The 27,143-nt window shown below is 38.0% G+C and overlaps 2 protein-coding genes across 6 annotated transcripts in view; one reads left to right on the forward strand and one right to left on the reverse strand.

The window, feature by feature from the left end:
• Window positions 1–9,093, reverse strand: part of DNAAF6 (dynein axonemal assembly factor 6) — a 124,353-nt gene extending 115,260 nt beyond the window's left edge. For 2 of the 3 annotated variants that reach the window (XM_049872004.1, XM_049872005.1), the window contains exons 1-2: window positions 9,035–9,093; window positions 1,743–1,898 (exon numbers count right to left, since the gene is read on the reverse strand). In XM_049872004.1, coding sequence (XP_049727961.1) covers window positions 1,743–1,895 — 153 coding nt within the window. In that variant the 5' untranslated portion in view covers window positions 1,896–1,898; window positions 9,035–9,093. Of the gene's footprint in view, window positions 1–1,742; window positions 1,899–8,639; window positions 8,674–9,034 lie in introns of those variants that run through there. The other variant, XM_049872006.1, reaches the window with a different exon arrangement.
• Window positions 9,094–9,236: 143 nt separating this feature from the next.
• The window catches only part of NUP62CL (nucleoporin 62 C-terminal like), a 107,604-nt gene continuing 89,697 nt past the window's right edge, over window positions 9,237–27,143 (forward strand). For 2 of the 3 annotated variants that reach the window (XM_049872478.1, XM_049872480.1), the window contains exons 1-2: window positions 9,237–9,421; window positions 10,592–10,629. The gene's annotated coding sequence lies outside the window, so the exon portion shown is untranslated. The remainder of the gene's footprint in view (window positions 9,422–10,591; window positions 10,630–27,143) is intronic. The other variant, XM_049872479.1, reaches the window with a different exon arrangement.

Raw genomic sequence — 27,143 nt, forward strand, 5'->3', positions numbered from 1 at the left:
CCTCTATAAATTGTACAACACACTAAAATGATCCTAGTCTTTCTGTTCTCGTAAGCACTCATCTTTTCCTCTAGAAACATCACTAGATGCAAATAAACCTCTCCACACACAAATGCCTAAGGGAACAGGCTTTGCAACAGGTTAAATCCTTTCTCTGAATCTGTTCCAGTTACAAGTTGCCACTTCCCTTTCTTCAAGATCACTGCTTCTCAAATACTTAATTTAATTACTTTTTCTATATCACATAGCCCTATCATTCCCAGGATGTGACCTCCAGAAATGATTGTTTTGTTATTTCAGCTAAGGTAGCAAAAAATGAGCTTGTGTTCCTAACTTCGTTGTTACATTGCTTCTAATTTTTTCTCTTGTGTCCTATTTGTTGTATATGCCGTTATTATCCTCCTGATTTATATTTGCTCAGCCTCTCCTAAGACTTTTTCCTGACTAAAATTTCTTGGTTCCTGATCCTAATTCCAAGCTCAGCTCCCGTCTTTTATAAATTTTATTTCCATTTCATGTCTTATTTGACTCTGCTGTTTCCATCAAAGCTCTTTCTGGAAGGAGGAAGCCCAATCCAGTGTTCATTCCAAGCCACTAAACTTGCTATGTTTTCATATTATACCTGGTTTTCCACATTATGGCAAAAAAAAATTTGGGGAGAAGAGTAAATTGATATGTATGGTCATGAAGATTGTTTATTCATGGTAAACTGCTCATAACAATGAAAAACATCATTAAAATTATACTAAGCAAATGGATCTATTGCAGTAGGATAATGAAATTTCTGCCCCAAATTTTGTTTGCCTTCACATAGGTAATAAGATAGCAAAAAAAAAAAAAAAACCACCAAACCCACAGCCATCGAGTTGAGTCAATTCTAACTTATAGCGAACCTATAGGACAGAGTAGAACTGCCCCATAGAGTTTCCAAGGAGCGCCTGGTGGATTCAAACTGCTGACTTCTTGGTTAGCAGCTGTGGCACTTTACTACGCCACCAGGGTTTCCAAGATAGCCAAAGTTCACTGATATTTAAGGAGTAGGAGAGCGGAGAGCAGGGGTTACATGAAAGTGTTTGTCATTCTGGGAATACTGGCAGTGACCTTGGAGTGGCCAAAAATCAGTTCAGGGAACTCTCCTAGCAAAAATGAAACCCATTTTGCTGCTTCAAGTCCACTTGGGGTTACCTGTTCCGATCCCAAATGCTGCTTAACTAATTAGACTCCACAGCTGTAGCTGAGTATGTATGCAGAAACCAATTTTAGTAGGCTGAAGCTAGTTTGTCCCATTATTTGTCTCAAAATATTTCTTTTGTTTTCATGGGTAGACAAAAAGCATTAAGGGGACTGGTACTTGGGGTCCAATCAGTATTATATAATTGAAAATATTTGTTTTATAGAAATACCATCTAGGCTTAAATAGTCCTAGCTACCATTCTTGCTTTGGTTGTCAAGCATTCTTTGGCCATAAATATAAATGACAAACATTTTGAAATGTGGCTATTGCTACCATAGTTACAGAACTATTTTCCTATTCAGCGTTCAGGTGGTTTAGAAAAAATGTAATTATGTTAGCTAGAAATGTACTAGAGGTTATACTCTCATGCATAATCAGCCTTGAAACCTCCTGCGTATATATTGAATGACATAGCCCTGCTCTCACTGCAAGGTTGGAACAAGTTGTTCAAACACAGTTTTATAACTTAATGTGAATAGAACTAATTTATCTTTAAGTATATGACCACCTGCTCAAATTCCAAATCAGCCTCGTCTTCAGGGTACAGTAGTTTAGAGAGGGCTTGCAGAGCAGGAGCTGAAGTAACAGTGTCAATTTCCATATGTTCGGATTCCACATTTTCAGTTTCCATATTTTCAGTTTCTGTATTTTCAGATTCCATATTCTGAGGAAGAAGGTAATCAGAAAGAGGTATTTTACTTTTCTGTTTTATTTAAGACATCAAGAATTTTTAAGTGTCACATCTCCTGACCTTCCCTGGGTCATTTCATTGTCTCTTCTTTGAAAATCCTTGTAAACTCCTTCAGATGCATGTATTTTGCTGACTCATATATCTGGGGCAGCAAGTAAACTGAAGCATTCATCCTGTTTTCTTAAATGTTCATATTTAATCTAACAAGCATTTATTGAGCACCTACTACACTGGTTTTCAGGTTTTAGTGTATTTAAGAATCACCTGGGAAGTCGGTTAAACATGTGGACTCTTGAGCCCTATCTCTAGAGACAGTACATGTCAGTGTCATATAGATTGGACATCATTATTTGGGAACCTACTTTTTCACGTTACCTTTTTTTTTTTTATCTGTTTTATGTATGCTGTCTGAACAAAACAAAACAAAACCCACTACCATCAAGTCCAACTCATATGACCCTATAGCAACCCTATAAGACGGAGTAGAACCATCCCACAGGGTTTCCAAGGAGCAGCTAATGGATTTGAACTGCTGACCTTTTGGTTAGCAACCTGACCTCTTAACCACTGTGCCACCAGGGCCCCGTATGTATTCTAGGCTGTATATTTTATTTAGTGAACGGAAGAGGATGTCTTTTGGGGTCTATCCTCCAATAAGCTTTACTCGTTTCAATTTTGCCTCAGGTATGCCTGTACCTTCTGCTTTATTTCAATACTTAGAACTCTAATGGGTTGGTTCATTGGCTTTTCTGAAAGTTCATACAAAATAAAATAATTGTTTTCCTGAGTATAACAGGAATACTATGTATCTCTATCGTGAAAATTTTAGGAACTAATACATTAAAAGCATAAATAAGAAAATCACAACTACCTATAACTCTACCATCCAGATATCAGTGTTGTAAATAATCTCTACAAAAAGAAAAAAAAATCTCTACAGTTAAGTTTGGAGTAGAAATTCAAGATCTCTAAAAATCTTGGAGGTGTTAGACTTTAATGAATTGTCTGAATAAGACTGTAGAATTAGGCCTATTAGTGATTTGGGCATAATTATAGTAGGAAACTTTTCTAGCCTTCTGCTGATATTTTTTAAACATTATTTTATAAAATTTACTCACAGGAATACATTTCTTTAGCACTATTATTAAATGAACCACTAAAAACTTTTCAGTTGTGCCTAGAGCAGTAAATTTGTATGGTACAGTTACATGTCAAAATCTATCTGCATGCATTACAAATCTTCTGTTTTATAGTGTTTTTCTATTATTTTGACTATTTTTCTTGAAATAGTAAACTGATCTTAATGCCTATTAAAGATGTTGAGGGTACTAAATACAAATTAAATTGTCCTGTACATCTGTCATCAAGGCAGTATATCACAGTGGTTAAGAGTAAGGCCTTTGGAGTCACATTACCTGGATTTGTAACCATCCTTTACTTCCTAGCGCTGTGACTTCAGACATATTATTTAAATTCTCTGTACCTCATTTTCCTTATCTTCAAAATGGGGATAATAATAGTGGCTATTTTTTATCTCATAGGATTGTTACAAGCGTAAACAGCTTAATACATGTAAAAACGTTTGGAACGCTGCCTGGCACACAGTAAGCACTCAACATATGTCAGCTATTATTAGTCCTTTAAAAGTTTGATTTTTCTGGGTATGAATATCACTTCTAATAATGATGTAGAATAAGCTAATGTTAAAACTCATTACACTGGAAACTCATTAAATTGGAAAAGGTGAAGTAAAAGGTGATAAAACAATCTTCTCTCACAGTATGGTCTAGTAGCCTGCTATGGAAATGAATAATTGACACATATTAAACAAAGAGGCGCCTGTTTATATTTTCAAATTCCTAGTTGATAATGTGTTCATTAAATATTTACTCAACAGTAAAAGCAAAGATTTTATTGAAACATTTTCTGCCTTTGACAGTGAAAGGGAAAAACGCATCCAGATATCAAATGCAATAATATAATTAGTATTTTCATTTGAGATTGTAAAAGCAACAAGACTTTTAAAAAACAAATATAGGAGAAATTGTTTTATTATTTCAGTACTACCTACCTTACAAAATTGTTGTGATGGTTACATTATGCAATGTGGTTGAAAGAGTTTGTTAAAATGTGAAAAGCTATATAAAAAAAAATTATTATCCCATAGTGCCAGTACCCACAGATACTTGATCATAAGGCTTCAATGACTGGCTGGTGAGAGTGGAATAAACTGGGACCTATATTTTTTTTTTATAAAGCTAAACCATAAGAAGGATGTTCAGAAGCCCCAGATATAATGTCTGAGGTAGCAATAAGAATTTCTATTAATGGGGTCTCATCTTTTTGGCAAGGACATGGCAGCAAGGCTTTTCTGGACGTGAGCAGTGTTTCAGGGCAGAAAGGTTGAATAGTCCTGATCACAGAGATGCCTATTTAGGGTCCATGGATGGGGGCATAGGAAGCAGGGTCCAGTTCTTGGGGATTGTTGGAGAGTTAGCAAATAGATGGAGGTTCAGAATAGGATAGGGCTCAAAGTCTCAGCTGGAAAGGAGAGAACAAACCAGGCACCACATCAGAAGCTTACTCATGTGACCTTGGCACCCACAGTTGGAGGTTATAAAGGAAGGTTATGGTTCAGTGAGTCACTGGATATTGGATTTAGGGAAAGCATATTAATTCTAAATTCTACCCACCAGTTTTCATTTTACTTGGGTCAGCAATCAAGACCCATGGAAGCAGCAGTCAAGAAATCAAATGACGTATTATATTGGGCAAAATCTACTGCAAAATACCTCTTTAAAGTGTTAAAAAGCAAAGATGGTACTTTGAGGACTAAGCTGTGCCTCACAAGCACGTGAAAGCTGGACAATGAACAAGGAAGACCAGAGAAGAGTCGATGCCTTTGAATGATGGTGTCCGTGAAGAATATTGAATGCACCATGGACTGCCAGAAGAATGAATAAATCTGTCTTGGAAGAAGTACAGCCAGGATGCTCCTTAGAAGTGAGGATGGTGAGACTTGGTCTCATGTACTTTGGAATTGTTATCAGGAGGGATCAGTCCCTGGAGAAGGACATCATGTTTGGTAAAGTACAGGGTCAGTGAAAAAAAGGAAGACCTTCAGTGAGATGGACTGACAAACGGCGGCTGCAACAATGGACTCAAACATAGCAATAATTGCGAGGATGGCGCAGGACCGGATAGTGTTTTGTTCTGTTCTGCACAGGCTCGCTATGAGTCAGAAGTGACTCAACAGCACCTACAACAACCCATTAATTGGGAAGGAACTCTTGCCTGTTTCTCATTAGGTGAGAGCCAGAGCAGTGCAGACAGTGGGAAGCTATGCCTGTAGGCTGAATGTCTTTAATAAATGAAGTTGCCACATAGTAGTTGATGAATACTGAATGAAGCATGATTAAATTCATATGAATGTTGTACTTCAAACTAGTCACCTTGGAAGGTTATACACTGATTTAAATTATGCTATCATTGCTCAAAATATTTTGGAAGTTTTCTTTTGAATTGCCTTCATACGTATCACCAAGAAAATCAGTATCACTGATATTACTCAGGTTGATTACGCATCAGATTTTGTCTCCAAGCGATTTCTAAATACATCTAGATATCACAGCTATTTTCAAAATATGAAGATTTGCAACTTTGAGGATATTCAAAAGAATGTGCCACAGGCCTCAAGAAATTCTAAAAGAATTGTTCCAAAAGTAATTTGAGCAATAGTAAGATCATGAGAATAGACAGCCTCTCAAAGTGACTACTTTGAAGGGGATGCCACTCCTTACGATGTATATGTTTGAGTACGTTTGCTAAACAAATCATTCACAATAATTTATAGTAAAACTTTATGATGTGAAGCATATTAGAATTAGACTTGTAAATTCCAAATTATTCTGATATAAAAGGGCACAGATTCATACTATAGCTAAATAGGAGTGAAAATGTGAGGTAATAAAATTAGCATTTTAGCAAAAATACTTTTTATTGTATCAAATGTAATAATAATCTGTAAACATAAAATAAGTCATAACTAGTCTGCTGATATATTTTGAGGAATAAAAGAATCTGTAATATTTTATGAATAATTAAATAGCTCGAAGTATCAAAAGAGAAAAGCATATAAATTTTTGGAAAAAAATATCCTAAATTCAATGGAAATGAAGATTCTACTAGTTTTTTTAAGGAGTATAACAAATTAAGAATAATTCATTAAAGTTTACTAAAAGCATTTTTTAAAGTTCATTAGATACAAACAGATCGTATTTGAAAAACAAATTAAAGCAAGGTATCTTTTTATGAACTATGCAGTTTAGTTTGTAGGGCAATATTTTATTTTTAAATTTTATATACATTAAGTACATCTTAAGTCTGACAATCAAAGCCCTTAAGGATACAGCATCAACCTAATTTTCTGCCCTTCCTCCTAATATTCTCCTACATGTATTCAGCATTCTGTTAAAAAACAAACTGCTTCCTAAGCATACCCCATACTTTCCTGTCTTTGTGCCTTGGAATGCTTTTTTTCCTTTTGCCTAGAGTACTCAGATAGTATAGTGTAATGATTTAGAAAAAAAAAAGGATGATCTTGGAGTCACACTGTCTAGATTTGAATCTGGCACCACCACTTATTAGCGTGTGACATTGGCCAAGTCATTTAATATATCTGTGCCTCAGTTTCCTCAGCTGTAAAATGAAAAATAAAAACAGCACTTCCCAGCACTGGTTTGTTGGTCCAAGCCCCAGACGGAAACATAGGCCAAGAATAAACTTAAAAAAAATTCAAATAAGAGTTTAATTAAAAATAAAATATATTGCTAAGTATTTTATTTGAGATATGGTTATTTAGAAAATAAATTTTCTAGGCCCTTTGTTTTTCCTTCTCTCACTCTTCTTTGCTAGGTTAATGCCAATGGCAGCATTTTCCAGACAGTCTTTGATTTTCTCACATCAGCCTGAGTCCTTGGGACCTTCATAGATAGAGGTGAGCTTAAGCCCATTACTGAAACACTGGAAACCAGTTAGGGACTAAAAATATTCAACCAGGACAGCTCCAGGCCCATGGCACTGAAGTAATACCAGTAAACGTGGAATCAAGTCAGACTCTGGTTTTGTGAGGACTGGGATCATGTTTTCTATTTTATTTGCCTCCATCCACAGTGTCAATAATGATGGCTATTTGATTTTGACTTATTGGAGGAAAGCCTAGTTTAAATTAGTGAAAACTCTGAATTATAGACTATTTTAAAAGAAATGATGCTTATTGAAATCAGGGTAATAAAGAATTGATAAGTAGTATCCTTTGGGAACTTAAATAGGTAAAAACATATTCCTAGGTAAAGTACTGTTTATAACTGAATAATTTCAAAGTATTCAAAATCCATTTATTCTCTTAAATATAGCATTTCTTCTGCATCTTTATTTACAATTTACTTAGCAATTCCTGCATTAAAATTCTTCTGAAAACACAGAAGTAAACATCATCTCTGCCTACGTCTGAGTTAAATTATAATACATTGGCTAATTGGTTTTTTACATTTTTAGACAATACTCATCAATGATTGCCTGCCCATTATAATTCAATTTGACTGTGCTTTACAACACCAAGAATGGTTTCCTTTTTTAGGTCTCTAATTTTCACTGCCATCAAATGTACCAAGTCATGAGTAACTATGGGGGCTGAGAGTTTTTGTTACAAATTTAAAATATATTTAATTCAAGATGGTTTTTGAAAATATCTGAAATCTTGCATAAACCTAAATTCAGGTCAAGAAATGAACCACTTTTGATTTCTTATTTCCTCTGTCCATTATTATTTATCTTAACCAACTTATTCATAAGGGGGTCTCTACCATCCCACTCTCTTTTGAAAACTGAGTTTTTTACATGGAGAGGCAAATCCATAGTTTCCAGAGAAATCATCCTGAGTTATCAAGTGCTGGAGCCTGGTGGTGCAATGGTTAAGGGCCAGGCTGCTAACGAAAAGGTCGGCAGTTTGAATCCACCAACCGCTCCTTCGAAACCCTATGGGGCAGCTCTACTCTGTCCTACAGGGTCGCTGTGACCGCAACGGGTTTGGTTGTGTGTGTATGTGTGTGTGTGTGTGTGTATCATTTTAGGCAAAGTGAATACATTTGTTAACAATTTTTCTCCCTCCCTGTTTCTCTGCTTCAGCCTCACATTCCACCACTATCTTAAAAAGGAGCTGAGGCAGCAAATTTTCTTTCAGTACTTTGAAATTTTCTCCCCAAGTCTGTAAGAGATAGCTTCTGTTCTGAATCCTTATCACAACAGGAAACTTTTTAGAAAAAATGCCCCCCGCCCTTACCTCTCCGGTCAAACTCTGTTCTCTCCCCACAGATTTCCTTTTGACACAGTTCCTCACATATAATACTTACTCTCAGTCGCAAGTCTTCGTAGGTAGCTCCACACTACCACTAAGCAAGGGTCTGACTGCAACCCCCTCCTTAACCAATCCGATCAACGTCTGTTGGGAACCCTCAACGTCTCAGCGTTCACACACTCTCACACAGGACATTGTTCACGTAGCAAGTGTTACGGGCCAATTTTTTCAATTTGGACGAGGTTATGGCCCCTGAAAAATATATCCCAACCAAGGCATGCTGGTTCAGGAGAAAACATGCCTGTACATGTAAAACAGAAGGTACAGCGGCTGCTCAAACTTAGAGCACCCAGATCTACCTGTAAGGCAACACGGTCTTCACTGTCCAATTCGCGATTTTGGATGGGAGTGGAGAACCAACAAGTGTGTGTGAGCCGAGAAAAGAGGCGTCAATAGGACTTCAGATGCTCATTTCGGCCCTCTGACTCGGTCAACACCCATCCCCTGTATGGTAAAACAGGCCCATCTCTCACTCATATTCTGGTAGACGGAGTTTTGTTAAAACAGCTTCTAGTGTCTAGGACGGGGGTGGTGGGGGTGGTGGGTAGGGAACAGTCTCTTCAACCTGCAACCTGTGACTTTGGGGGCGGTATCTCTCAGAGTCGTAAGTATTCAGAGTTCTCCCTAGTTTCTTTGATAGCCACGGCATCTGAGGACCCCGTCTTTCCCCCTCCTGAGGTTTGGGTTTCCTCACCTTGATCAGTTTTCCGGTCCCTTGCTAGGCTCAGGAAAATGGATTGCGGAGAGCTCTGCGTCTCTGTTGCCTTGGCAACAACTTTGTTTCCCCCTACCCCCACCTCCGGGTTCCCGCTTGACTTTCCTGACCAATCAAAGGAAAGTCCCCTTGGAAGCCAGACCAGAATCAACCAATCCGAGCGTGTCCCAGTCCAGGTCAATGGCCGCCCTTTCTAGTTAACTAGGCCGACCCCATTTAAGCCTCGGTCTGGGTTCGCGCGGCCACAGTGGGAACTTGCCCGTTGACGAGGCTGATTCTTTCCTGCTCGCGTCGGCCCCTGCGGGTCTCCGAGGCCTACCGGTTTACTTTGGGGCGGGAGAGCGAGCGGCGGCGGCTGTCACTGAGGTAAGTTTGTAGGGCTTGCGTTTGGCCCGGCCGTCTGCGGGCTTTGCCCTCCACTACGCTCTTCCCGCGTGTGAGCTCCAGATTTGGGCCCCGGCCGGGCGGCGCAGAAAATTCGGGTCAGTGACCCAGGGTTAGGGCAGCTGTTTTACTACCCCTCGACGTGCACCCCCTTCCTCTCGAAAGAGGCACTTGTTGGGGCTCCATCCCGGCTCAGCGTGAGGTGAGGGTGGATCGGGCTTATTATTCGCTGCTGCGGGCAAGCTTCTCGGGCTAGAGCCCCAGGGCGCGCGCCCATCGGCCGCCAATACGAGCACGGGCTGGAGCTCCACTTCCACTCCGGGGAAAATTGCAGGGCCGGGTACCCTGCTTTTCCCGCCTTGGAGTAGAGAAACACCGGCGCACCGTCCTCTTGGCACCGCTTGGGAATCAGGGTGTCTTCACCTCACAGGACAAGCTCTGCTGGTGCAGTGGTGAAGCGCTGGGCGGTTTGAACCCACCACCTGCTCCGCGGGAGAAATATGTGGTAGTCTGCTTCCGTAAAGATTTACAACATTGAAAACTCTCTGGGGCAGTTCTAATCTGTCCGATAGGGTCGCTATGAGTTGGAATTGACTGGACAGCAGTGGGTTGGGTTTTTGTTTTTGTTCTTGTTACCCTTCGCGGAGAGGTAGAGTTGTGACCCTAGTTACTCATAACTCTGTGGTTTGGTTTTAAACAAAAGGAGAGTGGGGGAAGAGATGGTGTAATAAAGATTTTGGGTAGTCGGGACTGATGAGCCATGGTTGATAATGGGGCCCCACATACAGTAGTTGAGTGTTGTAATGAAGGAGTGATAGGATGAATCCCTGCTGAAAATTGGCATTTCTAACAAGTTTCCAGGTGAGCTAATGATCCTGGTTAGGGACCAATTCTGAGAACTGCTGGTAGAGCAGTGGTTCTCAAAATTTATTATGCATAAGAATCACTGGGGGATCTTGTTAAAATGTCGATTCTGAGTCAGTATATCTGGGATGGAAAGGCAAATTCTCAGCAGGCATTCAGACCTGAACAAACCAGTTCCAAGCCCTTGTTTTAATGGATGGTTACTCTCAGTTATCCAGGGATTGGAGTTCAGTTAAGAATTAACTACTTATCTTCTTTCTGCTATCATGTTTTTCTTTCTCTTTTTAGCTTTGACCCCCGTCTGGCAAAGGCAATAGTGGAGCTTGGTATGTTGTCCATTCTACTTGTTTTTATTCACGGTTAAACAAAACGGGAGTAGAATATTTAAGTTATTGGTTAAAATAGTGTCATGGGTTTTTTTTGGCCAAATTAAACAAATTACCTATACCATAATGCCCTTTATTACTATAGATTATTAGAGATTAAGTTTCTTGCATTTGTTATTTTTCTAGATACTTTTGGAGGTTTTTTTTTTTTTTTTTGCCTTATTGTGCATTGTTCTAAGTCTATAAGGCCTAGCAAGTGTTTTTCAGACGTTTTGGGTGTGATTCACTGTAAATTTACTCAGTACACAGAGTAAATGACAAAGAATACCCACTGTATGCTGTGAGCTCAGATGGTTACTATTATGTTTTTAAAAATGAAAATCACAACCCGCTAGTGAATTGTCATTCTCAGTCTGAAAAACACTGACCTTAGACCTTTGGTTTTCAAACGTGAATGTGCTTAGGAATCACATGGGGAGTTTATTAAAAATGCAGATTTCCCCAGCTTATTCCAGGAATTGATTACTGTGTGTCTGTGGTGGGACTCAGGAAGGTGTACAGTGTAGCATATATGAAGTGCTTGGTACAGTCCTAGATATACAGGTGGTTCAACAAATAGTAGTTCTCTTCTTGGAGTACACTTATTTTTTGTCCTTATGGATAGACTCACCTCTTCAGTGTTTGGTCTGCCCTTGGCAAGTGTTAGGGATTGAATTATGTCCCCACAAAATATGTGTTATAAATCCTAACCTCTATGCCTGTGATTATAATTTCATTTGGAAATGAGTTATCTTTGTTATGTTAATGAGGCAGGATTAATGTAAGGTGTATCTTGAGTCAATTTCATTTGAAATATCAAAGAGATTGAACAAATGAGCAGAGGAGAGATAGGGTAAGAGATGGATGCCAAGACACATGGAGATCTCCAAGGAACCAGAAAGTAGAAGCTGAAGAGACAAGTACCTTCTTTCAGAGCTGACAGAGAGGGAAAGCCTTCCCCTATGAAAAAAAAAAAATTTTTTTTTAGAGCCGGCAAAAATACCACAAGTGGATAGCTTTAACAGAAATTTATTTTCTCACGGTTTAGGAGGCTAGTAAGGCTAGTAAGCCTCCTAAACCATGAGAAAATAAATTTCTGTTAAAACTATCCACTTGTGGTATTTTTGTTGTAGCAGCACTAGATAACTAAGCAAGGTAGAGACCAATGCTAAGCACTGTTTTCCACAAGGTTGAGGAGGTAAGGAGGTAGGGGAGGGGCTAGGATCTGAGGTGAATATTCAGGCACTTGCCTTTCACGGAGAATTGCATGAATACATAATATCAGGGGTTGAGGAATATGAGGCTTAAAGAGATTCAGTGACTTGCCCAGGGTCATGCTGCTAGTGTGTAGCAGAGGAGAATAGAACTCACTTGATTAAGACTAATATTGTAGTCCATTTTGCTTTAGTACCTATGCTGTATCTCTTGTTGTTAGGTGCCGTCGAGTTGGTTCCATCTCAGTGACCCTGTGCACAAAAGAATGAAATACCACTTGGTCCTTGCCATCCTCACAATTATTGAGCCCATTATTGCAGCTACCGTGTCAGTCCATCTCACTGAGGGTCTTCCTCTGTTTTGCTGACCCTATACTTTACCAAGCATGATGTCCTTTTCCAGGGACTGAGCCCTCCTGATAACATGCCCAGAGTATGTGAGATGTAGTCTCACCATCCTTGCTTCCAAGGAGCATTCTGGCTGTACTTCCAAGACAGATTTATTCGTTGGTTTGGCAATCCATAGTATATTCAATATTCTTCGCCAACACCATAATTCAAAGGCATCGATTCTTCTTCAGTCTTCCTTATTCATTGTTTTTCACCAATGCCTTTAGTGCAACTTGGACTTCTTCCTGCAATACCATCGATTCTTGATCATATTCTACCTCCTGAAATGATTGAATGTCAACCTTTTTTTTTTTTTTTGGTAGAATGACTCTGTGTTCCTTCCATCTTCTTCTGATGTTTCCTGTGTTGTTCAATATTTTCCCTTTAGAATCCTTCAGTATTGCAACTTAAGGCTTGAATTTTTCTTCAGTTCTTTCAGCTTGAAGAATGCCAAGCGTGTTTTTCTCTTTTGGTTTTCTAATAACTCCGGGCTTTGCACATTTCATTATAATTGTCTTCTCAAACCACCCTTTAAAATCTTCTGTTCAGCTCTTTTATTTCATCATTTCATCGGTTTGCTTTAGCAATGAAGAAGTCATTGGTCTTGCAAAATTCTATCATGTGATCTTCAGTGTCGTTTCTATCACCAAGGCCATATTTTCCAACTACTGATCTTTCTTTGTTTCCAACTTTCACATTCCAATTACCAATAATTATCAATGCATCCTGATTGCATGTTTGATCAATTTCAGACTGCAGAAATTGGTAAAAATCTTCAATTTCTTCATCATTGGCATTAGTGGTCAGTGCATAAATTTGAATAATAGTCGCATTGACTGGTCTTTCTTATAGATATATGGATATTATCCTATCACTGACAGCATTGTACTTCAGGATAGATCTTAAAATGTTCTTTTGATGATGAAGGCAACACCATTCCTCTTCAATTTGTCATTTCCAGCATAGTAGACCATATGATTCTCTGAGTCAGAATGGCCAATATTGGTCCATTTCAGCGCACTAATACCTAGGATATTGATGTGTATGCGTTCCATTTCATTTTTGATGACTTCCCGTTTTTCTAGATTCATACTTAACATTCCACATTCTGAATATTAAAGGATTTTTGTAGCTGTTTCTTCTCATTTTGAGTTGTGCCATATCAGCAAATGAAGGTTCCTAAAGCTTTACCCCATCCACATCATTAAGGTCAATTGTAGTTTGAGCAGGCAGCTCTTCTTCAGTCATATTTTCAGTGCCTCCCAACCCGAGGGGCTTGTCTTTCGGCATTGTATCAGACAACATTCCACTGTTACTCATACGGTTTTTACTGGCAGATTATTTTGGAAGTAGGCTTCCAGATCCTTCTTCCTGTTTTAGTCTGGAAGCTCTGGTGAAACCTGTCTACCATGGGGTGACCCTGCTGGTATTTGAAATACCAGTGGCATAGCTTCCAGCGTCACAGCAACACACAAGCCACCACAGTACGACAAACTGACAGAGGAGTGGTGGGCTCTTTTTCTTAGAAATTCAGATCTAGAAACAGGAAGAGAGATTCCTAGACTTGCCTCTCCCTGAAGCAAAGGCAGGGCTTTAAACAGTTTTATTCCAGTTTGAATCCCTGCTGAGAATTTGCATTTCTAACAAGTTCCCAGGTGATGCTAATGCTGCTGGTTAGGGACCAATTCTGAGAGCCACTAGTAGAGCAGTGCTTCTCAAAATTAATTATATCTAAGAAAAAAAAATTTTTTTTTTTAAAGAATCACCTGGCTATCTTGTTAAAACGTAGATTGTGATTCAGCATATCTGGGGTGGAAACGCAAGTTCTCAGCAGGGGTTCAGAACAAAAAGCTGAATTTCTGGTTTTTGACTGCCAGTTTGATTTTAAAGCAATACGATTGAGAGATCTGAAATAAAAAATAAACCCAAAAGTTTCTGTGGATTATAGCTACACAAAAGGGATATAGTTTAGCTAACTATTTTATAATATAAAAAATACTAGCAACTTTAAATTTATTAAAACAGCATTAGAGGAATTAAAAATGAAAAATTCACTCAATTTTACTACCGTAATATAACTGATATTACTGGTTCCTTCATATCTGTATCCATATTTTTCCCTAATTGTGTAATCCTTGTTTATACAATTTTTTTTATTTAATACCACTCTGGGAATTTTTTGGTGTTGCAATACCTTCATATTTTCATTGTTAATAGCAGCCTAATATGCCATTGAGTGAGTTGGCCATAAGCAGCCTAATTAAGGAAGAACAGATGATTTATTTCCATTTATTCCATGTTATAAATAATACTGTAAAATCCTGGTTATTTAAAATTATTTACATAATTTTTGCCTTCCATGGTGTTTGGCTCAAGAGGGAACCTAACAGGAAGGCCAGGGATCTGGACCCAAGCTGTGAGTTTTTGTACCACCAGGGTATATGGATTTGACCATCTAGGTTTTTTTTTGTGTTAGAGCAGCAGTGACCTACTGTGGTGTCTTTATACGTATGAGTTGTTTTGATTCTGTTTTTTTTATTAATAAGTATGGATGTTTTCAAAATGATATACTTTAAAATATATGAATCATAGTAGATTCAAGTGCTGTACTAACACACTGATTCGCTTTCTTTTCCAAAGTTTGTATGAGTGTATGTTAATTTGTAATTAAAAATTTTTTATAAAGGAACCAATTAAGTGGACAGGAAGACTAAAAGCTGTAGTTGGTCTATAGTAGCGTGTCTGTTTTTTCAAAGTGCACGTATTCTTATTTTCTTTTATTCTAAAACATTAAACGGTCCCTCTTTTTTAAATTATTAAATACTTCAGACAGAAAAGTGCAGAGGATATTATACACCACTGTCCATGTACCCACCAAAGATTTAATAATTGTTAACATTTTGCTGTATTTTCTTAAAAGAGATATTTATTTAACAAAAACTAAAGCATTACAGGTATCTCTTTGTATCCCTTCCCAGTCTCCAATCCTTCCCGTCATAGAGATAATCACTCTCTGAAGTTAGTATGTTTTTCCAATGTATGTTTATGTGCACACTCAAATGTAACAATGGCCATAAATGATTTGTAATATTTTACATCTTTAACATTTACATAAGCGGTATACTGTACTTACTCTTCTGTAACTTTTTGGTCAACGTTGTTTTTGAGATTTATCCACGTTCATGAATGTAGATAAAGTTTATTTTAAATTTCTGTATAGTATTTTACTGCATGACTATATCACTTTTAAGAATCTGTATTCTCCTGTTGTTGTTGGACATTTAGGTTGTTTCAAGTGCCATGCCATGCCACACTGAACATCTTGTACACATGTGCGAATTTCTCTGGAGTATATACCATTAAGTAGAATTGCTGGATTAAAGTACATATGTACTTCTTCAACTTTTCAAAATACTGCTTTCCAGAATGTTTATACCAATATATACTTTCACTGGTATATGAGAATTTCAGTTTGTCTTCATTCTCACTAAAACTTTGTATTTGTCAGCCTAGTGAGGCAATTAAGAGCATTAAATGTGGAGACAGACTTGTCGTTAGCTGTTATTGAGTCGATTCTGACTATCTGGGTTCAAATCCCAGCTCCACCCTTTACAAGGTATAAGACTTTGAGCAGGTTACTTAACCTTTCTTGAGTTTCCCTTCTGTCAAGTGGGGATAACGATAGTACCTACCTTCATAGGGTTGTTAGTGTGAAAGTTAAATGAGTTAATGAATAAAGCACCTAGAATAATACCTGGCAAATAAGTTTTATGTAATTGTTAGCTGTTATCATTCTTGAGTGGAAGAGAGAGAGGGTAGAGTGACAGCTCAGCATACCTGTAGCCTGTTGATATTGTAGTCCTGTTGTTTTTTGCCGTAGAGTCGATTCCAACTCATGGAGACCCCATGTGTGCAGAGTAGAACTGCTCCATAGGGTTTCTAAGGCTGTGACCTATTGGAAGCAGATTGCCAGGACTCTCTTCCACGGCTCTTCTGGGCGGGTTCAAATCACCAACCTTTCAGCTAGTAGTCATGCTTAACCATTTGCACCACCCAGGGAACTTCCATTGTAGTCCTACTAAGCCATTTATACTGATGTTTCTTAATAGTTGTGGCAATTGCAAGTTAAGAACTTGTAAATTTTGATCTATGATTACTTCACTTTAAAAATTACTTTTATTGTAAAAGTAATGCATAATCAGTATAAAAAATAAGCTAAACAATACAAAAGTATATAAATTAGAAAGTGAAATTATTAACACATTATCTTTCAGGCCTCCTTCCTCTCTTATGACTTACCAAAACAGATATTAACGTGTACGATACATCTCTTAATTGAAACAGGGAGGAACTGGTACAGGAAAAGCCTAGAAGATAAGTGGAGAATAGAAGTTCAGAAACAGATCAAGGTGTATTTATGGAATTTTAAAATGTGATGAAGTTGGCATTTCAGTGGAAGTGGAATAGATTATTCAGTAAGTAGTATTGGGACAACCACTGTCCTTTTAGAAATAAAGTTAGAACCCTACATATACGCAAACACAAATTTCAGATGAATCAAATATATAACTTCCAACTATGAAAGTATGGAGGAAAATCTAAGTAAATACTTTTATGACTGGAAAATGAAAAGCCATAAAGGAAAATGTTAACAAAATTGATTATGTTAAAAATGTCAAACTTCTGTATGGAGAAGAATATTGATTAAGATCCCAGAGCAGAAGAAAATGTTTGCAGCATATATTAGCAGATGGTTAATGTTCGTGATATGCAAAGAATTCCTACTAAATAAAAACAGACAAAGGCCATGAACAAGGCATTTATTTTAAAGGAACCAGCACAGTGGCTGATAACATGAAAAGATGCTCCACCTCACTAATAACTGCAAATATAATTTTCACCTGGCAAGTTGGCAAAAATGAAAGATTGATAACATTGCTAAAATTGTGGGAAACTGGGCATTCATGCTTGATGATAAGGTAGGTTACAACAGTCCTTGTTGGAGTTCAGTTTGGCATTATCTATCAAAAACTGAAATCCTCATACCCTATGATGAGCAGCCTCCACTTCAAGAACTCTGTCTTGCAGACATTCTAGCACCATTTTCAAACACAGGTATGTATAATAATGTTTATTGTAGCTGCAGAATGATACTGTGTGAACCAATTTTTTAAATATGGCATTTGTGCACTTGTATTTTATAGAGATGGGGAAAGCTTGGGAAAGGTACAAACAGGCAGACTTTTACCAGTGGTCACTTCTGGGGAGCTGGAGTGGCTGAGAGAGGATTGTTGACATGACTGTTTAATTTGTTTTTTGTTGTTGAACTTGTTACTATAAGTATGAATTATATTTTTTTAATTTATTTTAATAAAAATATAGTAAAGTTCATTTCTTATTCCCCAGACCTAATCCCCAGAGGTAACGCTGTTAATAGTATAGACCTTCTGACTTCTCACTGTGTGTATGTCTATGTTTTTAACAAATGAGTTGATGCTGTGAATATCTGTAGCTTCCTTCCTCCACTTATCACAGGCAGTCCCGGGTTAGGAATGAGATCCATTCCTGAGTGTGTCTTTAAGAATTTGTAGGTAAGTTGGAACAGGTGCATACAGTTCTTATTTGGAGCCCTGGTCGCATAGTGGTTAAGAGCTTGGTTGGTAACAGAAAGGTCAGCAGCTAGAATCCACCAGCTGCTTGTTTGAAACCCTATGGGGCAGTTCTACTATGTCCTGTACGGTTGCTGTGAGTTGGGATCAACTCTACAGCAACGGGTTTGGGTGTTTTTTTTTTTTTTTGGTTTTTAGTGCAAGAAAAGGCTAGAAGCCTTTTAAATGATTTAAAGCTGCTTGTGCAGCCAGTGAAGATGATTGTGATGAAGAATCTGGTAGCACAGTGGTTAAAGTGCTGAACTGCCAACAGAAGGGTCTGCGGTTCGAACCCAGCAGCCACTCCGCGGGAGAAAGATGTGACAGTCTGCTTCAGTAAATATTTACAGCTTTGGAAACTATGGGGCAGTTTTACTCTGTCCTATAGGGTCTGAATGGGAATGGAGTTGATAGCAGTGGGTTTGGTAGGGGTTGGTTCAATTGTTTCAAAGTAAGGCCAAATTTACATCACATTAGAAGGCAAGTATAAGTGCCTGTATATCATAAGCATCTTTTTTATGACTGTACTTATAGATCTACCTCATTTTTAAAACGTATACATAGTATTTTGTTATATGGGATTCCCTATTGACATTTGGATTGTCTTTGAGATATTGCTCATTTTCTTTTTAGTTTTATTCATGAACCCAACCCAGTGCCGTCGAGTTGATTCCGAGAATAGTTTTTAAATAACATTCAAGGGTAGATATAGAAAATATGAGTAGTGAAGTTACAGCTACATTGCACATAATTGAGAATGATACAGATATTTCTGTGCAATGGGGCTATACAGCATTTACAAGTATAAAAATATAAAACTAATTTTTTTAAAAATATAAAACTAATTTTTTTTCTTTACAAGTATAAAAATATAAAACTAATAGCAGATAGTAATGATACAATTTCCAGTAGTACTTTTCAAATTAATGTGTTAAACTTGTAAATTTCATGTGTAATTTATAACAAGAAAATTACAAAAATAAGAATTATGCTTATTTTTCAAAAACATAAAATTGATTGCCTTATTTCTTGTTAAGTCTGAAGACTTAATTAAAAAAAATAAAATTTAATTGTATTAGCCAGATCTAGCCCTGGGGTGGCATAGAGGTTAAGAGCTTAGCTGCTAACCAAAAGGTTGGCAGCTCAAATCTACCAGTCGGTCCTTACAAACCCTATGGGGCAGTTCTACTCTGTCCTGTCAGGTCGCTATAGAGTCAGAACCTCCTCGATAGCACCTAAGAACATTTTTCCTTGTACAGTGATAGTTTTTGAGATCTTTAAATGGCTGATTTTATTACTAGCATGCTTATAACAGATTTTCATGAATACCATACTTCAGAAGTCTTCAGTTTTGTTTGCTCTGTTTCTCCAAAATTTGGGCGGGGGATTCTTCTAAATGCAAGGAGCCCTAGTGGTACAAATGGTTAAGTGCTCGGCTGCTAACCAAAAAGTTGATGGTTCAAACCCACTCAGCAGCTCTGTGGGAGAAAGACCTGGGGGATCTACTTCCTCAAAGATCATAGCCAAGAAAGCCCTATGGGGCAGTTCTGCTCTGTCACATGGGGTCACTGAGTCAGATAGACTGGATAGCACCCAACAACAACAGCAACGACAACGTCTAAATGCAAGTATGCCTTGGAGGTTATCTTTAGCATTTAAATTCTTTGTCCTTTGTTTCCTCCACTAGTTCTCTCAACTGTTTTGCTCTCTCCTTTTTCCTTTCCCGTTCTTCCTTCCCCCAGTTGCCACCCTCCCTCTCTTTCATCCTTTCCATCCCCTCCAAGATTCTAGTCTCTTGAGTCCTTCTGCAACCACCCCCTTTAATCTCACTGCCCACCTCTCCTTTTCCAACTTTGTAACTGCTAAATGGCACACAACAACAACAACAACAAAAGTCATTCACTGAGAATAAGACCTGTTTCTTAAAGTAGAGATGGCAATTTTGAGTCTTCTGCATTGTCACACTTTTAGTATTTGGGGAGTTGGTCTTAATTTGGGGATTTCTTTAAAAAAACTTTTTCTTTTCAAGCCCTTAAAATAAGGTTCTAACCTTGTGGCTTGAAGAAGTTACAGTATGAAAGAAAAAAAAAAGGACTAATGGGAGATATAATCAGTAAGTTATACTGCTTAGGATGTTTAATATGAACTCAAAACCAGCATGCCATCTGCAGTAGTCTAATGTTTTGTTTTGGCTTAAAATAAAATGATCATCATTAGAGGTTTGATCTCTCCCTATTTCCTTCAAAATGGCTGTGCTAATTTCACCTGTCCTTATTCATTCCTCTCTGGGGACTCAAACACTTAGAACTAAAACATTAGTAACTTAGTTTCTACTTCCAGAGTTGGCAGCCACAATTATCAGTGGCTGAAGGTCCCTGGAGCCCTGGTGATGCAGTTTGAATCCACCAGCAGCTCCTTGGAAACCCTATGGGGCAGATCTACCCTGTCCTGTACGGTTTCGTTGCGATGAGTTGGAATTGACTTGACGGCAATGGTTTTAGTTTTTGGTTTAATAAGGTCCCTGCTATGCTTTGGGGCTTAGATTTTTCTACTTTTTTCTGCAGTACTTTTTCTGGAAGGCTTTATATCTTGTGGTGCAAGGGGTTTCTTCAATGAATTATTTGTTTCTCTGCCTCCTTCGTTTGGTAATTAATGACATGTTAAAGAACCATATGTATTGTCAGAGGTTGCTATTTACAGGAATTTATAACATGACTAATCACACTGTGTAAATTTTTAAGCCAGGTATTTCAGTCATGATGTTCTTGAAAAGGTGGAGTGCATTCGTGGAACTTGATGGTTCTCTTGTAACTGGGCAATTTAGGGGGCATGTCGCTTCCAAAGAAGATTAGTCCCTAATTTATTTGCTTCCAAGAAGGTAGGGAATTTTTAGTAAACTATATGACTGAGCTTTTATGTTAGCTACCTCTTAACAGTCATTTCTCAAAGTGTAATACAGGGGAATAGTAGCATGAATGATCCAAAATATCATTTGTACTTTGTGAGACAGAAGTCCCTAAACATTTATGCTGAAATGGTTTATAATAGTGGCTAACCTTGAACTCCTCTTATTTGTGGCTTTTGAGATGCAGTAGATTTATCTTGCTGATGATGCATTGCTTAAGCTAATATAAAAATAAGTATTGTGTTTCAACTCCTTCACTTACTAGTTACTTGACCTTACAAAAATTATTTAGTGTTTCAGAGCCTCAGTTTCCTCAGCTGTAGAATGGAGATCAAAATACCTTTTTGATTTGCTGTGGGTAATTAAAGAAGATAAGGGATTTCAGATTCAATAAATGCTTTATTTTATCTTTTCCCTTTTATATTACATAGGATATTCAAGAACTTGAGTGGTAAAGTGGTATATCCTGAAATGACCTACCATCATTTATTGATCCTAGGTCAGATTTTCTACTACCCAGAACACTCCTACAACACTCCTAGGATCAATAAATGATGGTAGGTAATACACAGAGCAGGTAGTTAGCATGCTTATAAATGAGATAATGCTTAGTAACTTTTTTTTTTTTGAATTGTAATTTGAAATCCAATTTATATTCACTGTCTGGGCCAGCTGAGAGAATGTACTCCATAAGTATCCTTGATTTGCTGATCTTTCACTGACAGCAAGGAGCACCCCAGCATTATATTTTGGAAAGCTTTCACATAGCACTTTACAATAAATTAAATTAGATGAGGTAGTAAATGTGGAGAGTCCTTTGTAAACTGTAAAGTGCTATAGAAATGCAACTTAATTTTTATAATATTTTGATTACTCATTTAATGGAACTGCCAGAATTTTAGAGGTGAGGAAACTGAGGCTCTAACTCATTTAAAGGAATAGCAGTACATTAGGCGTCAGAACTCATGAATTTTTTTTCCTCTTGTCCTGTTGTTTAGTTAATTCAGTAAGCCCCATTTAGATTGGATTGTTAGGCAGGGAACCTCTGTCCATTCCCAGGAGCCTTTCCAGTGAGCTCAGATGATTCCTTTGGACCTAATGGGTTTTCTGCAGAAATCCTTTACTGTCTAGTATTTCTTTCTTTGAATATGTGTGCCCTCATTAAGACACCCAAGATAGAAGTGTAAACTGGACTCAACATAAAAAGCTATAGATTTGTTAACTTGAGTTCCTATAGGTAGGTATTATGGATAAGGGGATATCACTAGAAGAGGGATAGAGGTTGACTGGAGGAACTCAACAATGACAGACAAATATTCCTACTCATAGCCATGTATAGGGAATACAGGCCTGTTTTCCATTTTCAAATAAAGTATACACTAATGAGAAACTCTGGTGGTGTAGTGGTTAAGAGCTACAGCTGCTAACCAAAAGGTCAGGAGTTTGAATCCACCAGGCGCTCCTTGGAAACCCTATGTGATAGTTCTGCTCTGTCCAATAGGGTCGTTATGAGTCGGAATTGACTCGACGGCAGTGAGTTTGGTTTTGTTTTTGGTTTATTCACTAATGAGTAGTGATCCACAGTTAGACTAAACAAAACAAAACTAGACTAAACAAAAATAATGAGGGATTGTGTACATATATATATATCTGGGTGTGTAGATAACCAGAGAGAAGCAAAAGTATGCTAAGGTCCTGTTTGTTAAAAAGGATAGAGAATACTGATTAACTTCGAGCTTTGTTAGAAAAATGTAAATTTAAGTCTGTATGTTAAAAGAAAGAATTTAAAGGAAACTCACGTAAAGTAGTACAAATAGAACATGTAACTTCCAAGCATGGGAAAAATAAAGGTAATAAAAGAATTCATTGGTCCAAAATATGTAGAACAAGATAAAAAAGATACAACAGGGCAAATAAAAAACACACAATAAGATGGAAAGAAATAAGTACAGTTGTATCAATAGTTACAATAAATGTAATTAGGTTAAACTCACTCATTTAAGAGAGTCTCAGACTGGATTTAAATTTTTTCAGCAATGCTACATACAAAACCCACATTTGAAGTGACACAGAAAAGTTGAAAACAGGGATGGAAGAAGATACACTAGACACATACCAACCAAAAGAAAACTGGTGAGGCAGTATTAATATCAGACAAAATATAATTTAAGGCAATGGCAATTTGGCTTTAAAAGCAGTAGACAGACACTTCGCACTGATGAAAGGATAAAAAATCTACCAAGAGAGTATCAGTAATGAACTCTATTCTTCTAACAACATAGTCTTGAAATACATAAAGCAAAAAACAATTGGATTATGAAGAGAAATTAACAACCCATAATAATAATTGGAGAGTTTTTGACACCTTTGTCAGAAACTGGTTAAGCAAAATTATTTTTAAAAATAGTATGAGGATATAAAAGATTTAAATGAGATAGAAGGGAGGGAATCTTTAATTCTAAATACTCAGTCCAAATTTTTAGTCCAAAAAGTTATTTCTTTTGGTTTTATTTCCTAAATTTCTAAAGTAGAAAAAATTTACAGGTTCATACTACATTTAATAGGCAGATCCTTACATCACTTCCAAAAGTATAGAAAGTTCACAAACGTGCAAGAGCTCAGGAAAAAATTTCAACTTTTGATGACTCCCAGAGACTTTTGTTTGGCCTGTAGTACGATATTGATGACAATACCTGAATCTGAAAGTATTTCTCAATTTCTATTCAATATCAAAACCATGGTTTGACAACAATGCTCAGAGGTGTTTTTTTGTTTGTTTGTTTGAATCAACCATTATAATCCCAGGAAAGCGGTATTCTTGAGAATATAAAATTAAATAGAGCAAGTATTCTTATTCTGCTCAGAATATTTCCCTTTCAGTGCTCTCCAGGACTGAGTTATTACACCTGAAATCACCATTTGGAGCTCACATTTAGAAAGTTTTATAATGTGTATATGACTTAAAAAAAGAAGCACATGATAACTTACACATTCAAGTGCATATGTCCATCAGAGTTACTCTTGGGGAGGTTAACTTATAATACACTACTCAAGATGATATATCTTGTCAGTTTTAAGAAACACATTTTCATATTTTAAGATTTCTGAAATTGGGATGAGTCTTAAAAGTTGATGGCAGTTTACCATCACTTTGGTACCAAGGTGGGTGAGGACAGGGCTCAAGGTAATTATTAGGAAAAAAAAATTCCCCAAGATGTGGAATCTGTGACATAATAGTTGTTCTGCATGGGCAGTTAATATCAGAACTTACTTCATGGGTGGCCATGACTCGGGTGAAAATCCCCGAGACAACAGGGGATCACAATGAACTTTTAGAAACCAATGGTTGTGGGGAGGGAATGGAGGAGGTGTTGAATATTAATATTCCTGAAGGAGGAGTCAACAGGGGCTAGCTGTGTATATTTGCAAAGCTGGCTCAAGCATAACAAACATGTCTTTTAGTCCTCTTATTGTAAAAACGGCGTGGGGGCAGGTTCTGACCTCCTCCAACCCCCAAACAGGGAAGGAGAACCAAGATAAACAGTCCAAGGCTGACTCCCTTGAGGTGGAGAGGCCAGACAAGCCTCCTCTCTCTGCCATCTCTGTCAGTTCTAACACCAACTGTCCCTCCCACAGCACTCTCTACTGGGTTCAGTAATTCATTGCAATGGCCACACAGAACTCACAAACCATACTCACAATTATGGGGTTTATTAGGAAGTAGCAGTTACAATTCAGGCTCAAGAACCCTCAGGATACAGTTCTTCGATCAGGATAGCCTCTCCCCAGCCACGCTCTCAGGCATGCCTCTCGCTGCACCTAAATCTCTGCCCAAAGACACTCAGCTTTCTCTCTCCTTGAGCTGGGAAACCCACTGTGCTGTCTCCTGCTTCCAGGTTTCTCCTGCTGGTCTCTCCTTCCATGGTGGCGGTAGTGTAAAATTTTTAGTCATAAAAGGAATTTATGATGATTTTTAATTGGGGGTTTTGTTTGTTTTGCTTTTCTTAGTGGTGCAAAAAGTAATGGTGCTCTTTTTTGTTGTTAGGTGCTGTTGAGTCAGTTCCGACACATAGCAACCCTGTGTGCCATAGAACAAAACATTGCCTGGTCCTGTGCAATGTTCACAATCCTTGTTATATTTGAGCCCACCATTGCAGCCACTGTGTCAGCCCATCTCGTTGAGGGTCTTCCTCTTTTCCGCTGACCCCCGTACTTAACCAAGCATGATGTCTTCCTCCAGGGACTGATCCCTCCTGACAGCATGTCCAAAGTATGGATAAGTCTTGCCATCCTTGCTTCTAAGGAGCATTCTGGTTGTACTTCTTCCAAGACAGATTTGTTTGTTCTTTTGGCAGTCCATGGTATATTCAATATTCTTCGCCAACACCAAAACTCAAAGGCATCAGCTCTTGTTCCGTTTCCTTATTCATTGTTGAGCTTTCACATGCATATCATGCGATTGAAAATACCATGGCTTGGATCAGGTGCACCTTAGTCTACAAGGAGACATCTTTGCTTTTCTACACTTTAAAGAGGCCCTTTGCCGCAGATTTGCCCAATGCAATATGTCTTTTGATTTTTTAAAAAATTTTTATTGTGCTTTAAGTGAAAGTTTACGAATCAAGTAAGTCTCTCATACAAAAATTTATATACACCTTTATACTCCTAGTTGCTCTCCCCCTAATAGAGCACACTCCTTGTCTCCACTCTATTTTCGTGTCCCTTCAGCCAGCTTCTGACCCCCTTTGCCCTCTCACCTCCCATCCAAACAGGAACTGCCCACGTAGTCTCACATGTCTACTTGATCCAAGAAGCTCACTCCTCACCAGTGTCATTTTCTATCCCATAGTCCAGTCCAATCCCTTTCTGATGAATTGCCTTTGGGAATGGTTCCTATCTTGGTTCTGTTAGAAGGTCTGGAGAGGACCATGACCTCCAGGGTCCTTCTACTCTCAGTCAGACCCTTGAGTCTGCTTGTTTTATGAGAATTTGAGGTCTACATTCCACTGCTTTCCTGCTCCCTCAGGCATTCTCTAATGTGTTCCCTGTCAGGGTAGTCATTGGTTGTAGCTGGGCACCATCTAGTTCTTCTGGTCTCAGGCTGACGTCGTCTCTGGTTTATGTGGCCCTCTCTGTCTCCTGGGCTCATAATTGCCTTGTGTCTTTGGTGTTCTTCATTCTTCTTTGCTCCAGGTGGGTTGAAACCAATTGATGCATCTTAGATGGCCACTTGCTAGCATTTAACCCAGACACCACTCTCCAAAGTGGGATGCAGAATGTTTTCTTAATAGATTTTTACTGTGCCAATTGACTTAGACGTTCCCTGAAACCACGGACCCCAAACCCCCGACCCTGCTACGCTGGTCTTCGAAGTGTTTAGTTTATTCAGGAAACTTTTTTGTCTTTGGTTTATTCCAGTTGTACTCAGCTCTCAGTTGTGTATTGTCTTTCCCTTTACCTAAAATAGTTTTTGTCTACTAATTAGTGAATACCCCTCTCCCTGCCTCCCTCCCCACTCTTGTAACCATCAACGAATATTTTCATCTCTGTTTAAACTATTTCTCGAGTTCTTATAATAGTGGTCTCATACAGTATTTGTCCTTTTGCAACTAATTTCACTCAGCATAATGCCTTCCAGATTTCTCCATGTTATGAAATGTTTCACTGATCCATCATTGTTCTTTATTGATGTGTAGTATTCCATTGTGTGAATATACCATAATTTATTTATCTATTCTTCCATTGATGGGCACCTTGGTTGCTTCCATCTTTTTGCTATTGTAAACAGTGCTGCAATGAACATGCGTGTGCATATATCTGTTCGTGTAAAGGCTCTTATTTCCCTAGGATATATTCCAAGGAGTGGGATTGCTGGATCGTATGGTAGTTCTATTGCCTTCTTGCCTGCATGGTTTCTGCTGAGTAGTCTGAGCTTATTCTTATTGACTCTCCTTTGTAGGTGACTTTTCATTTATCCCTAGCTGCTCTTAAAATTCTCTCTTTATCTTTGGTTTTCACAAGTTTGATTATCATATGTCTTGTTGACTTTATTTTGAGATGTACCTTATGTGGAGTTTGATGAACATCTTGGATAGATATCTTCTCATCTTTCACGATATCGGGGAAGTTTTCTGCCAATAAATCTTCAACAATTCTCTCTGTATTTTCTGTTATCCCTCCCTCCTCTGGTACGTCAATCACTCACGGGTTATTTCTCTTGATAGAGTCCCACATGATTCTTAGGGTTCCTTCATTTTTTTAATTTCTTTTATCTGATTTTTCTTCAACTGTATTGGTGCCAAGTGTTTTATCTTCAAT

This window comes from Elephas maximus, chromosome X, assembly GCF_024166365.1.
Source record: "Elephas maximus indicus isolate mEleMax1 chromosome X, mEleMax1 primary haplotype, whole genome shotgun sequence".
In the NCBI taxonomy this organism is placed as follows: domain Eukaryota; kingdom Metazoa; phylum Chordata; class Mammalia; order Proboscidea; family Elephantidae; genus Elephas; species Elephas maximus.